We start from the raw sequence: 15,813 nt of genomic DNA on the forward strand, positions 1-15,813 counted from the left end.
CTGCTCTGAAGTGCTAATGTAGTTCTTTATGTGGTTTGATGAGTTGATCCTTTGCTGGCACATTTGTGGGAGTATCAGGTCACAGATTCCACCTTCCACCACTGGGGAGCCAGCAGGAGCTGTGTTTTCTTATCCCATCCCATCTGCTGGAAGTTTAGGGCTGCTCTGCATTTGCCTGGGCTGATGGCAGTCATTCTTCAGGTTATGGTCAGGTGGGCCGGGCCTCTGCACTGGGCAGGCAGTTAGGGCACTGTGGGCAGGCCTCTGTGCTCAGCAGGGGGCTGGCTGAGCTGCTCCACGCTAGGTGGGAGGGGTGCCTATGCAGGGGCTGAATCACCACTCAGTGGTCCCCATGGGTTGCTGTGCTCCACAGGCAGGGTGTCTTTTGAGAAGATAGGGTGCCTTCTCACCTGCGCTGTGCTAAGGGTGGGGAGCACCCACACAGGAGCTGAGCCACCACTTTGTAGATCCCTAGGGGCTGCTGTGTTCCATGGGTGGGGGCACCATTTGAGTGGGTGGGGCACCTTCTCACCTCTGCTGTGCTAGGGGAAAGAGGCACCTACACAGGGGCTGAGCTCGCCACTAAGTGGAGAGCATTCCCACAGGTGGGGCGACCACAGCGCATTGGGTGCTCCCATGGGCTGGGGTGCAACTCTGAGAGCTTTCATGCAGGCCAGGCTGTCCCCACATCCTCTAAGAGTTGTGGGGGGCTGCTGTGTGAGGATTCAAGAACGGGCTCACTGATACTGGGGAGCAGGAAGGGTGCACTTATCTAGTTCCACTCCCTCCTGGGCATCTAGTCCACCCACCTTCAGATGCACAGCTGCATGGATCTCTCAGAAGTCCTGCTGTGCCGTGCAGGGAGTCCTCTGCTGGTTAATGAATGTCCATTCAGTTGTAACTTAAAGGAAAGAGACTGAGGGAACGACGTGCTTCTCCATGATGCTGATGTCAGTCTCTAAAAATCCAATTTTCAGCCAGAAATTATAATATATGCAAAGAAACAAAAAGTGTGACTCATATTCTGGAAAAAACCATCAGTGTGTGTGTGTACCCTGTTCTTAGAAAAACACAAGGTTGGGGCCGGCCCGGTGGCGCAGCAGTTAAGTTCGCACGTCCTGCTTCTCGGCGGCCCGGGGTTCGCTGGTTCAGATCCCGGGTGCAGACATGGCACCGCTTGGCATGCCATACTGTGGTAGGCATCCCACATATAAAGTAGAGGAAGATGGGCACAGATGTTAGCTCAGGGCCAGGCTTCCTCAGCAAAAAGAGGAGGACTGGCAGTAGTTAGCTGAGGGCTAATCTTCCTCAAAAAAAAAAAAGAAAAACACAAGGCTATTTAAACAATGAATGTAACACTGCGTCATTGTCTTTATATAACATTTGGATGATATATATATATACACACACACACATATATATAACAATATAGCAGGAAAGGGATGAAGAAGTAGAGATACAATATAGAAAAAAATGCTATGCTTTACCAGAATTTTCAGCATTAATCTGAAGTAGATGGTAAGTTCAAGATGCATATTATAACCTCTAGAGCAACTACTAAGAAAATCACATTTTAAAAAAGCTAAAACTCAATAGTGGAATTAACATGTTTTAATAAAAATATTTTAGCACAAATTTAAATGTGTGAAGGAGGAATGGAAGGACAAAAAAAAAAAAAGACTTGAGGCATATAGAAAACAAACAGCAAAGTGGCAGGCATCCATTCAGATTATTGGCAACCTTAGGGCTTGTGCAAAATGACGTAAAAGAGACAATGGGGAGTAGCACAGACTGTGGTTTACCAAGAAGTCAAGGATGGGGCAGCAGCTCCCTTTAGAGTGGGCCTGCACTTTACATTTTCCCACAGTCTCTATTACTCTCAGCTGCATGCTACACTTCTGGGTTCCCTTCACTGATTTTGTTACATGACTGATAACAAGGCGTCTCTCTTCCGTCCCAGGGATGAGTGTCCCTTCTCGACCCCACGGCACTCCCTTTGCAGATGCATATCCAACAGCAGTTCTCAAACCTTCCCAGAAATTATGTATAGACCATGCATAACTTTTGCAAAAATTAAATTGTTTTATTTCTTTCTTAGGGTTGAGAACAGGTGATTTAAATATTAAATGGATAAATTTAAACTTGTACATAAAGTTGTAGAAATGTTAAACATTTTGTTGGCATTTAGAGACAGTAGTGTAATTTTATGGTATTATTTGTAACACCATTTTATTAACAAGGAACCCAAGACTCAGAGGAACTCAGTTCTCGTAATCTGTACAAGGTCACGTAGTTAGCCAAGCTTCTTCCAGAAGGCGTGTTTTTCTGCTTACTCAAAAGAAAGAGAAATCAGGATGTCATACAAAGTCTTAAAAATAACGCCAAGGAAAATTTTTTTTCTAAGTCTCGTAAACATTAAAGAGCCGTGTGGTTTTCCTCTTTTTAGACTGGGCTAGATGTCTGTGGTGTTGTACTGGGCACTGGGAGGGAGCTGGAGAGGCTCTGGAGCAAGAAGCTGCCAAGATGATTACTCCACAGCATATCTCACTTTGTAAAAGCCGAGAGCAGTTGTTTCTCAAGTATGAGAAGACATAGTTCCAACACACATAAGTGGGTTTTGTTTAGTGTTTTGGTCTCATCTACATCCAAACTTTCAGGCCCCAAGGGAGAAATGTTTAAATCTCTCTGTTTAGTAAAACTTGAGGAATCTTGTAAAACCTTAAACTATCATCTTTACTGCCGTGCTAGAGCAGGACCCTCCATCACTAACACAGAGGGGTTTAGGACTAAGGATGAAAAACTCGTTGTTCACCTTTGCACGAATCAGAGAAGTTGTGTAGTAGTTGCATGTCTCATAACTTTATTGTCCTTTGGAGCTTGGAGCTGTCCCTCAGACTGGAATATAGACAAGACCAGGCACGACTTCCACAGGCGTTGCTGAGTGCACAGCTAAACAATGTGAGTGCCATACTCGAGCCATTTTTATTCTTCAGGTTTTAGAATTTCAACTGGATTTTTATAGTTACCCATAAAAGTCCCAGCTGGCACAGGAGAGGGAATGAGCATAAGGCAGAGACCACATCCTGGTGGCCCATGTGCCAGGCCCACCCTGCAGATGTGTTACATTTTGTTTGGCCGTTTAAGTGTTTAAAGAAATTGCTTTTCTGAGTTTTGTAGACAAAATTTTGCAATCTGGAGCATTCACACAAACATCTACATTTCCTGTTTCTCTTGAGAAATCTCTCTGCCCAGAGTGGGCTCTCAGTGTGCTAAGTGAACACTGCGCCCTTTAACAGGGCACACAGTTCACCTGCAGGGGGCGCCTCCATCATCAATGCTCCTGGAGACGCCCTGATGTTTGAGTTTGTGACCCTGCAGGCTGTATGCTGACTTTCCAATGGGCGAAGCCTTTACAGCGAATTTACAGCGACTTTACAGCGACTGGGTGTGGGTGGGGTCGGGGAGGTGCAGACAATACTCTGATTGCGTTTGTTTTGTCAGGTTCAAAGCCACTTTGGAACGTTTCCGTTGAGCTGCTTTCAGAATTTTGACACTCATTTGATCAATCTCTGTGGAGCAAATCTTTGTCCTTGAATCTGATTTTTGGAAACAGTTAAAGGAAAAGCTGGAGCCAAGTTTGGGGCAAAAAATATGTGTGACTAGGAAATAGTGAAAACCTGTTTCACTTGGATGGTTTGTAAGCTGACTCAACGGTAATTGAAAAAAAAAAAAAAGGACTCAATAATGGTTTGAGGGATGGCCTTTACTCCTTCCAGATGTCAGTTACCCTGTCCACTAAGCTGTCATAATATCTTATTTGTGACTCCATTATGCAGAGATGACTTGGTTTAAATTTTTTGTTTATTGCCCTCACCCCGTTCCACCAGACTGAGCACCACCTGGGAAAAACATACTTTTATTCCTCTTTGAGATGGTATGCTTAGTTGGAGGCCAAAAGACTGAAGGATTCATTATTGAATGAATGAGTCACTATAAATGGAAAGCACTCCAAGACGACTATTTTAAAGACGACAAGACACACTATATCTGTTAAAAGTCCATTCTCATTTTTTAAAACATTTGTATATATTCGTGTAATCAAAATGAGTTGACAACGAACTGTTTAAAAGTCACTGTATTCCCCTTGACAGGCAAGACGCACTCCGCTATACACTTGTGGTTTTTCTATGAGGAAGGAAATGTAAAAGTTGTAGATTCAGAGGTGAATCAAAACCCACTAAGATTACAGCCCACTGCTCGCATCGGTATCAGAGTCTTTCAGACTGTGTTCAATTGTCCGATATTGCTAACCAAGCGTCAGCGTCAACCCCAGGACGGCGCAAGGCTGACACTTTGAAGCCTTCAATGCAGCGAGTCTAAAAGGACTAATTAAGTAAATAAATTAAAACGACAGCAGTGACAAAACCCCAAAAGCCACATAAAACCGTGAAGAACTCAGTGTCTCTCGTATGTGCGCGTATTTATAAAGGGAGATATTTTAAGGTTGGATATTCCTTTCCCAGAGCAGCGTAGGCAGCGGGTGGCAGGGCTTTAGGGAACTCTCGCTTGTTTCTACGTAGGAGAAAAGGTCGCCTCCCCCACGCCCACCCTATAGGCTATTTGCATGTCCATCCAGAAACGCAGGGTCTGTCCTGACCCCGCTCTCCTGCCTTCGAGAAGCTGCACAGCCTGGCGGCCGCATCCTCCTCCTGCGCCCGCTCTATTTGGGGCCTCATGAGCTCATGGCCTGTGCAGACCACACTCTGCGCTTCCAGTCCCGCCCGCGCCGCCAGGCCACGCAGGGCGATTCCTGCAAGTGCGCGGACGGTGCCCGGGGCGCGAGCAGGGGCGGCTGGGGGGAAGGTCAAGACGGGCCCACGCAAAGGACCCGAAATAACCGACACGCCGGGAGCCCGAAATCAGACAGGAAGCCAAATAATCCGGGGCGTCGGGTTGCTTTCCCCTCCCTCGGAGGTCGGGGCGCGGGCGCGGGGCCAGGGGTCCGGCGGGCGGGGCCGGGCCGGGCCGGGCGGGGCGGGGCGGGCGACTGGGCCTATTAAAGGCGCGGCGGGGCGGCGGGCCGAGCCGGGTCTCGATGGAGCGCGACGGCTGCGCGGGGGGTGGGAGCCACGGTGGCGGCTGTGAGGGCGGGCGCGGCTCCCGGGAGGACCCGGCGGGGAACGGCCGCGACCCGAGCCGCGGCCACGCGTCCCCGGCTCCCGGGGACCCGCAGGCGGCCGCGTCCCTGCTGGCCCCCATGGACGTGGGGGAGGAGCCGCTGGAGAAGGCGGCGCGCGCCGGCGCGGCCAAGGACCCCAACACCTACAAAGTGCTCTCGCTGGTAGGTCGGCGGCCCGGCCCGGGGGCGGGAGGGCGCCCGGCTGGTGCGCCCCGAGCTCGGTGGGCCCCGGGCCGGAAGGAGGCCCCTCTCCGCGCCCCTCTGCGCAGCCGTCCGCGCGCGTCCCCCGCCTCCTGCCTGTGCCTGGGGGGCGTTCCCGCTCACCTGCGCGCGGATGCTCCCGAGGGCCTGCCGCGGGCGCGGGCTGCGGGCCAGTGTGGTCTTCAGAAACACCCCCTTCTCCCCAGACACTGCGAAGTTTTCCGAGGGGAAAACGACCTGCCCGAAAGTTGGTCTCAGGAAGGAGTAACTGGGTCCCCCCCCCGACCCCGTTTGGGAAACTCTGGGTGCAGGACTGATGACTTTCCTCGCGCGAACTGATTCTGCTTGTAGGATTTAGCGGAGCTCCTGAAGTTATATCAGGACCTTTAGAAAATATCTCTTCTTTGGCTCTATTTAGGAATTTCCTTGCAGCTGTTCAGAAACTCCGTCAATGTGCATGTTATGTGAATGTGAAGAAACGTTTATGACTCTTCGTCTGCTCTTTTAACCATGGGCCACACGGTTTTTGTTGCTAACAAAAGTCCCCAATATTCCTCTGCTATTTTATCATCATAGTTACAGGATCCGCAGTCAACTTTATGAAATGTGGAAGTTGTTTTGTATTCTGGATCTGTGGTCGGAAGTGCTGGACTGAGAGTCAGAAGCCTGGGTTCTTGGTTTCATGCCCGTTATAAATTGCTGAAGCCTTAATTCTCCCCAAACCTCAATTTCTTCTGTGTTAAAATGTTAAAACATCAACTCCATTGCGCATCGCGGAGAACCGTAGTGAGGATCAAATGGAACAACGTCTGTGGGGAAGTAAATTGAAAACTTCAAGGAGATGCTGTCATTTTTATTGTATTTATGGAAGTAGATTTCTAGGCATGGTTTACCCTAAAATACATTGTCACTTACTAATAATGATTGGACAATGCTATGGAGAGAATATCTTTTCTTATTTTTGAAATCTTTTTTCCTTTGGGAAGCATTTACACTTTCACTATATTTTGGGTATCGTGGAGAGGTTACACTGCTTTGAGGAACCAACATTCCTGAAGAGATAGTGTCGTTCACTTAGTACTTAATAAGCCTAAGGCTCAAAGAGTGAGTGCCCCAAATCACGCAATGTGTGCACCTCAAGATACATTTTTGCATCATATATCACTGTTTGAATTTGAACGTGTGATATTGATGAGAACCTAGTTTTGTCTGTTGTCACCTTTTTTGTTTTTGTTAATACGAGACCTTAGCTTATTTAGTATCAGTACTTTCATGTTTAGCACACTACAAGATAGTCAGTAATTGTACCTTGAATCTGCATGTCACTCCAATGTGAAATCATTTCTAAATGCCTATAGTCCTGAAAGGTTGCTAAATTTCCAGTTGCTAAATTCAGCTTTTAAATCGTTCCGTTACAGTAGGTATCCACGCAAGTCTCCCTTTTGGAACGTGCATTTCCGTCTTTGACCTGCAGTCTGCTGGTCTGACAGCATTGTTACGCTCTGCTGCTGCACCTCTGGCTGTTTGAGACAGAAGTGTCTTAGGACTTGCTTCCTCTAGTAGGACAGTTGTGGATACCTTCTGTCCCATTAGGTGGGGTCTTCTGCTGTAACACGGATTGAATTGGAAAGCATTCTTAACTCACATCGTTTTTTTTTCTTTTTAGATCTTCATTCTGGTTTATTTCTTGCCAGACCGAATAGTTACCTCATGTCTTTTGATGAAATACTGTAGGACATTAATATACACCAAAACTCATTGCTGTCTTTTTGAACCTCTTAATTAATGATTGAACTGAAAGTGAAACCTCTTATCCCCTCTTCTTTCCCTTCCCTGCTTTAATACCCTTCCTCCCCCCAGACCTTCCCCAAATGACCCACTTACACGGGGAAAAGTCTCCAAGAGGAGCTTGCGTTGGCATCAGAGCACTCAGGGATGTGTCTTCTAGAAAGGAGCTGCAATGATGGGATTCCTTTTTCACGTTAAACATCAGCATGCTTTTCAAAAGCTGAAGAAATGGATTGACTGATTGTGTCTGGGGTGGGGCTTAGTAGAGGCCAACTGCTGAGGTGGTCCTCAGCCACACAGGCTTTATCCAGTGGGGTAAATCCAGCAGTTGCCTTGCAGACAGATGATCAGGGGCAGTGTGACTGCTGCATTTTTCTGAACATATTTCAGGTAAACCTGGACGATGTAGGGATGTGAGAGTGGAGGCAGAGGGAAGATCCTGCCCCCCTTTGCCCCTCTGCAGTGTGGTGTTTGATCCCAGGGGAAGACCAGCGTGTTCTGCTCTGGGATTTTGGGTCCCGGAAATGCTCGTGCCTGGGCACTGAGCCCGACCGTGGGAAACACCCAGAGGGCAAATCCAGGTGTTATTCTCCACATGGTTCAGGGGACATGGTAAATATTGATGCCTTTCCTTGGTTCTGAGCTAAGTTTTGAACTGAAGTGTGTCGACAAAAATAATCCGTAAAATTTGGGAGAGTTTATTCTGAGCTAAAATCTGAGGACCATGGCCCGGGGCCTTTCTTCCTGAAGGAAGAAAGGGCAGCGAAGAAGTGAGGTGTACAGAGTGGTTATATACCCCCAAACAAGATGTTTCACAAAGGATTGAAATGTCCCCCCCCACAATAGTGACAAGATTGCTTTGTTGGCACAGTGCTTGATGGACACAGCAGGTAGTGGGTCTGCTATCTTGGCAAGGAAGCAAGTCTCTTGTCTCGAGCTGGGTGGTCACAGCTGAGTGCAGCAATGAGTTCCTAGCCTAAGGAAAGATGCTTAATCCTTAAGGGAGTGCCAGTGTTGGGAGGGGGAGGGAAGTTGCACCTGTATCTCAAGGGGCTTTGTTCTTGCCATAGAGAATATCTAAAGCAGATATACAGTGCATGCTCAATGGCCATGGTCAGGCCCTTTTGGAAAGACAAGGTCAGGCTGAATTAGGTTTACACCAAATGGCTTACTCATATACTCCAATATATCCTATTACTTGCCATTTTTATTTGTCAAGTGTCAGCCTCCACTGAGGCTGGACTTGAAGATTTCTTTGAAACGCCCGTCTTGTTCCCTGGCGTCGTTTAAAAGGACAGGTAATTTTCAACCACATTGTGATGCATTTCTCCCTTCTGCCGTGAGCCCTTCTGCAGCAGTATTTTGTGTGTGTGACCTTCTGTGCCTATGGATGCCTGTACCTGTGTATGTGTCAGGGGCCCTGTGTGGGTGGTGGTGAGTGAAGATTCCTTTCACTTTTCAGTGAAAATGTTTTTTGTGAGTGGCAGAAGTTGGCGTTGTTTATCAGAAATTTGGGTATGAAAATGATTAATTCTGTTGTTAGCTCTCTCCCCTTCCTCTTTCAACACATTATCTTACCTCTAGAATGCAGCCTGGAGAATGTTCAGGGTAGTTCTCTGCTCTTGATTTGACTTGGAATTGACATTGCTCTTTGGTTTGTAAAATTTAATGTCCATCCAGCCACAGTTTAGCATTTTACTTCAAAATGACCAGAGCGTCTTAGAGGCCAGAGAAGTCTCCAGTTTGCCCCTTATGCTGTTTGTGTCACGTGTTCTAATGAAGTGCTCCAAAGATTTCTAGGAACCCAACAGACTGTTGTGTTTACTACTGGACCTGAGACAGTGCCTGATGGTCACTGTCACTCGTGGTTGAATGAATGAATGCATTGCGTTTTTACTTAGCCCGGGTGACATTTTGACTTGGAAAAGGTCAAGATGGGCAGACTGAATACACAGCCACAGACCCATATGTCCAGTTGAAGGTCTGGAATCTAAATACAGATGCAGTAATAGAGATGACGCTTGGGTGTAAATTCAGGGATGAGATCCACTGGGCTATGATTGTGTTAGCGCAGAGGGAGACGGCAGAGGCGGTGAGTGAACTATAAACACAAGTTCCCAACTAAGGGCCGTGTACCTGAGGGGCCACAGAGGGCCTCCGTGACGACCTGGATTCAGAATCAGGGTCTAGCCACTGGGCGCTCCCTCAAGTACAAACAACCCGTGTGTGACCATCTGGCAGGTACAAGTGAGGCCATCCTGCTGGTACCAACGACAGTCTCCCTCACTATACCAGGGCCTCTCCTTTTGGGTGCCTTTGCTGTCACACCCCAAATTCAGTCTCTGTGCTTCTTGTAGGGAACCGTTTTCTCCAGCCTTGCTTTCTATTACTTGCTGTCTCTGCTTTGAGTCGTGTTCTGGTCTTTCTCTCGCTCACCTCTTACATCTGCGCTATGTCCACTCCATGCGGTCTCTCTCTCCTGGATACACAGCCACCCTTTCAACACCTTTCTCTTTTTCCCTTCTCTTCCACTCTTTCAGTTCACTCTGGACACTCAGGTTTGCCGTCTCCTCCCCCATCGTATCCTAGTCTTGACTCTGGAGAGAATCCTTAGTGGCCATGTTGAAACCTTTGTGTTCTGTATCATAAAGAAGTGGGACCATTAACCTTATTAGAATATTTACAGAAATTTTTATCTCTCAGCTTCTCATCTTCCTCCAGCTAACTCTTTTTTGTCTCAGATTTCAGTATTAAAAGTAAACAAAAATAATTTTAGATTTAGTTTTGTTTTTGAGTTTGATAAATTCCATTGCAAAATATTTGTGTGACTTTTAAGGCAAAATAAATGTATTTCATCTATGTTATCGGCTTTTTGGACAAGCCAGAAAGCTTAATTGTGGTTTATAACTTTTTTTTTTCAGTAGAGGAAGAGGCATTTCAAGTTTCAAACAACTTAGGAATAAATAAGCGTTTGAAATACAACTTGTGGTTAGAGATATGCCCTGGTTAAAATAAACACGCCTCTGTCAACCATGAAATGTGTCCCAAACAACAAGCAATAAAGAAGAAACCTTTTAGCCCATGAGGTCAGGGCAGAACGTGGGTTACTCTGCTGGCCTAAGTCCTCTGCAGCAGGAACGGATGTTCAGAATGCTGACCCCAAATGAAAACCCTTTGACATTAAATAAGATCCAAGTTATATATTCGCCAAGAAAGTGTCATCATATATTTAAAAGGGCTTTTCGAAAGAGTGACCGGAATGTTCAGCTAAATATTAACTAGAACACGCGATTTCCTGAGTATTTTAGTTATCTGAGGTTCAATTACAAGAATTAAGATAACGTCTAAAATATTTTTCATTTTATCCTCCTTCACTTTAGTTTCTAGGATAAGATTTGCTGGAAATATAGGTGGTAAAGTTTGGATGATTGTTCTTCACATAGCACTTGGCATTTTAGAAAGCATTTTCCCGTCTATTCTTAACTGATCCTCAAACAGCAGCAACTCTGAAACAGGAAAATCTGGTGACAGTCAATCCTTCTTTACAGATGAGGAAACTGAGGCACATGGGGTGGCAATCGGGTTTCTTAAATGTACATAGGAGCCACCTGGGAGCTGTTGAAGACAGATTCCTGGGCTCCCATCCCAGAGGTTGTGATTTAGAAGATTTGAAATTGTTATGGACTGCATGTTTGTGTCCCTTCCCAGTTCATGTTGAAGCCGCAGCCCCCAGTGCCATGGTATTTGGAGATGGGGCCTTTGGGAGCCAGTTAGATTTAGATGATGTCATGAGGGTGGGGCACTCATGATGGGATTAGTGGCCTTGTAAGAAGAGGAAGAGAGAGGATGCGCCCCCTTCTTCTCCCCCTCCTTTCCCCTCCCCCTCCCCTTCCACATATGGAGCAAAGGCCACCTGCCAGCTAGGAAGAGACCTTCACCAGAAAGCAAACTGGCCAGCACCTTAATCTTGGACTTCCCAGCCTCCAGAGCTGTGAGAAGTACATTTCTATTGTTTCCGCCACCCCGTCTGTGGCATTTTGTTATAGCACTTGAGCAGACTAAGATAGGAATGGAAGCAGAGAATCTGTAGTTTTTAGACAAGCACCTCAAGTTACTCAGATTTCTAGAAATAGTGAGTTAGATTTATAGGCAAAAGTCACACCATTTGTAAGTAGAAGACTGTGTAACTGACAGGACTTTTTTTTTCTTTTGGTGAGGGAGAGTGGCCCTGAGCTAACATGTCTTGCCAATCTTCCTCTCTTTGTTTGAGGAAGATTGTCCCTGAGCTAACATCTGTTGCACATCTTCCTCTATTTTATGCGGGACACTGCCACAGTGTGGCCTGATGAGCTGCACTAGGTCCTCTGTCCAGGTTTCGAACCTGTGAGCCCCCGGGCTGCCAAAGAGGAGTGTGTGAACTTAACCACTATGCCACTGGGCCAGCCCCCCGGCAGGACTTTTAACTATAGATTTTTATTTGGACTAATGGCTAATGGCATCCCATTCTTTGGCCTTTATCAGTGTGAAATCAATAAGCATGGTGTTAGGAACTTCCAGCGTAGATATATTTTGGGGAAAGTGACCTTCTTCTTAATATGTTTCCTTCTTAATACATCTTTAAATGTCCTGGAATAGGAAAATAGAGAGTCGTGATAGAAAATCATTTTGGAGGGAGTGAATTTTTGCAGACATATCTCAGTTGTGGATGGATCATTTTCTCACCATATCCTAGGACTTTACACAGATTTAGGGGGCAAACATTCTATCACAGGTGTGGTTGAAACCCTTCAAGATCGTTCTGTCTTGGTTTTTGGGAAATATTCCTGAGAAAGTAGCTCATTCCTAAAGCTGACTTCTTTCGCCTGAAGAACTTTTTGTCATTAGCTTGCATGTGGACCCTGTGGTCTCTCATGGAGAGAGGAACTGAGAAGGAACTCAGGTAGTTTCTTAGGATGCTGTTGGGCAGCAAAACACATACAACTGTCATCATGAGATTTTTCCAAATAGAATCTCATTTCTCCACAGTAACTTTATGTGATTCTGGATAAATATTTTTGTAAGCAAAAGGCAACACAGGTAGGACAACGTTTCAGCCAAAATATTTCAGACAGCAGTTCTCAAAGCGTGGTCTCTGGATCCCTGGGAGGTCCCTCAGAGTCTTTCAGGGGGACCTTGAAATCCAAACTATTTTAACGTCAATAGTGCGATGGTATTTGCCCTTTTCCTTGTGTTGGCGTTCACACTGATGGTGTTAAAGCATTGCTGGGTAAAACTCCTGGCTCCTTAGCATGAATCAAGGCAGTGGCTTCAATTGCACAAGTAGTCATGTACTTGCAATTAAAACAAAAGAAGTCAGTTTCACTTGAAAGAATGTACTAGATGAAGCAGTAAAAATGTCCTTGGTGAAGTGGATTTCATTAAATCTCAACCTAAATTATCTGCCTTTTTAATATTCTGTGTGACCAAATTGGAAGTATGCCCATAGCCTATGCAATATATGTATTATACATATATACACACATGCATATATGTACACGCTATACATAGGCATTACATACATGCACATATAATGCATGCATGTCACACATCCACATCTGCTGCATACTGAAGTACCGTTGTTTTCTGGAGGAAAAGCACTCGTACTGCTGTTGGAGTTGTGAGCTGAACCAGCTGCTTTCTTTCATGGAACGAAGAACACCTGACAAACTGGTTATTCAGAATTGGGCATTGGCACACATTTCTCAAAAATGAATAATGTTAGCTTGTCACTTCAAGGAAAACAAGTTACTTGTTGCCTATGATAAAATCTGATCTTTTAGGCAAAAATTAGAATTTTTATATCTGCCATTGTAAGCTTGACAGCTTCCCAGTCATTAAAGACTTTTCTGATGAAATCGATGGAGACAGTAGGAATGTGATTTTTTTCATATGGTTATAATGACGTGTTATAATTTGGAAGAACCGTGTAGCTCCGTGAACTAATCTTTTCCAATGGATGAATGGATGATTTACGGAATTATGCATGGGTGTAAGTGCCATTCAAAGTGAAAGATAGACTAATGTATTTTAATGTAACAGGATGAAAAGATCATCTATATTGTTTCAAGTTTCATCTTGCATTTTGCCTTTAAGAAATTATCAATTGTAGAATTTTGGTGTGGTTTTAAAGAAGAGTGTCCACAGTTATCTGAAAAGGGTTCTTAGGGTCCTCAGTAATTTTCAAGAGTATAAAGGGATTCTGAGATCAAAAGTTTTAAGAATATCTACTTTAAGGAAAGGTGTACATTCAATACTATTTTAAGAACTGGGGAGAGGAGGAAAGGAGATTAAGACATGTAAAAAGAATCAGCTAGTTACAATTGTATCCTTATTTATGTAAAGTCGTTTATAGATTTCAAAATACTTCCACATCTGCTACCTCTTTTGGTCCAAATCACAGCTCTGCCATTATCTCCATTTTAGAGATGAAAAAATCATGCTCAGAAATTTGGAGAACTTTCCAAGATCACAAAACTAATCATTCTCTTAATGCCGTTGCTATAGTTTATAGACAGATGGTTTTTTCTTTTTGAGGAAGATTAGCCCTGAGCTAACATATGCTGCCAATCCTCCTCTTTTGCTGAGGAAGACTGGCCCTGAGTCAACATCCATGCCCATCTTCCTCTACTTTATATGTGGTACGCCTACCACAGCATGGCTTGCCAAGCGGTGCCATGTCCGCACCTGGGATCCAAACTGGCAAACCCCGGGCCGCCAAAGCGGAACATGCAAACTTAACTGCTGTGCCATCAGGCTGGCCCCTAGACAGATGGTTGTGAAGTCAGACAGAATTGGGTTTAATCCTGGTACTGTTATTAGCTGCTTGAATATCGGCAAATAACTTGTTTCTTGAATATCAGCTTCCACAACCATAGAACAGAGATGATAAAATGATGTTAGGTGTTGTTAGGAGAATTAAATTAGGTCATGTATGCAAAGTGGCACATAGTGTGCCCTGAATAAGTGGTCACTCTTCTTATTGACAAGCTTCAGTGGGACTGAATTGTTTACTTCTCCTTGTTCAGAAGACATTTTACATCCTTGCTACCCAAAGTGTGGTCTGCAGACTAGCATATCAGCGTCACCTCCTTGGAACTTGTACAAAATGCAGAATCTTGGGCCCCACCCCAGGCCTAGGGAACCAGATCCTGCATTTTCACAGATGCCCCCAGGATTTGTCTGCACATTGAAGTTTGAGGAGCAGCACTCCACAGGGCTATGAGGTGGCACAGAAAGCACACCAACCTGAATTTCTTTAGCTGGGCATTCTAATCAACCCTTCTTTGTCATTAACTTCATACACGATGCTATGATAAAGGAAAAAAATTACTAAGTGTTGCTTAATGACCTCAACTGCGTTGGTGTTGGGTTGAAGTGGTGCTGCGCCTGTTGCATTTGGCCCCTTTCTTTCCTTCCTTGGACCGCAGAGGTGCGTTGATGAAAGTAGCCCGTCGCTCCTGGCAGGCGTATGGGACTCTGCGCACGGTCTCTTCCCGCCCTTCCCGGTGCCGTTTCCATCTCTCAGGAGCCTACCTTTGCTCTCATTTGTTTCCTGTACTTGCGTTGCCTTTTCCTGCTCTGCCCTGGCTTGTTCTTGAATGGCTCTTGATTGCTCCAGCCGTGCCAATCTGCTGCCTTCACTGTGATCTGATCGCATGCCCATTTTCTTTCCAATTCAAGCCTCCATTCATCAGCAAGTCAAGTAGATTTCACTGCGCATCACACCGTGAATAGAACTCTTTGGTTCCAAGTTTCCACTGCAGTGCCTTCTCGACAATCGGCGGTCTGCTTGACGTGAAATTAAAACAAAGGAATCTTACACCAGGGCGTTTTCAGGTGGTGTTGAATCAGGTTAAATGGCCTTGGCACAGGGTTTATTCCATAATACTTCGTTGGCCAAACACATTGGCTTCCTATAAAGTGCCACCCGGGAGCAATTAGGTTAGAATCTTCTGGAGACAAGGAAACAGGTGAATGAAGTGTATTCAGGTGGGAAGGGTGTGGCTTAGGATCATTATGAATGGACTATGTTGAGCTTATCTCTTTTTGAGCTAACCAGAGAAATAAGTACAAAACAACTTCTGCCTGTACACTGTTTATTTAAATACCTTCCTGATAGCTCACAGGAAGTAAATGTGAAGAATGTTGACATATAAAAGTATTTATACATTTGTCGTCTCTTGGAAACTTTCACAGAAAAAGGGAACATTGACTTTTCTGGGATGATTCCGGCAAAAATCTTGAGAGTTGGGGGTTGTGTAAAAACTCCTAAAGTTGGAGTCACAAGAATTTTCTGCTGTGTGACCTTTGAACAGTCACTTTGCTTCTCTGACTTTGTTTCTTTAACCATCATATGATGGGTTTGGATTAGCTGACTTTCTCCCAGATCTAAAATCTTTGTATAGAGAGCTTATAATATTTTCCTCTTGTTATAAAAATACCACCTATTGCAGGATGTTCAGAAAATGCAAAAAAGTATAAAGAAAATAAAGATTGCATTCTTCTTTGCTATTCATATTTTGTTCTTTTCCCTCAGGACTTTTCTATGTGCATGAATCACTTTTTTAACAAAAATGGGATCATACTACATATACGGTTCTCTTTTC

At 45.1% G+C, this 15,813-nt stretch overlaps 1 protein-coding gene across 11 annotated transcripts in view; it reads left to right on the forward strand.

Annotated features, from left to right (window-relative positions):
- Nucleotides 1-5,077: 5,077 nt before the first annotated feature.
- Nucleotides 5,078-15,813, forward strand: part of ENPP1 (ectonucleotide pyrophosphatase/phosphodiesterase 1) — a 267,067-nt gene continuing 256,331 nt past the window's right edge. For all 11 annotated transcript variants that reach the window (XR_011497694.1, XR_011497690.1, XR_006517151.2 and 8 more), the window contains exon 1: nt 5,078-5,341. Coding sequence is in view for 1 of the 11 variants with exons in the window: in XM_014828887.3 (XP_014684373.2) it covers nt 5,096-5,341 (246 nt within the window). In the remaining 10 variants the exon portion in view is untranslated. The remainder of the gene's footprint in view (nt 5,342-15,813) is intronic.

The sequence above is a fragment of the Equus asinus genome, chromosome 24 (genome assembly GCF_041296235.1).
Source record: "Equus asinus isolate D_3611 breed Donkey chromosome 24, EquAss-T2T_v2, whole genome shotgun sequence".
Classification (NCBI taxonomy): domain Eukaryota; kingdom Metazoa; phylum Chordata; class Mammalia; order Perissodactyla; family Equidae; genus Equus; species Equus asinus.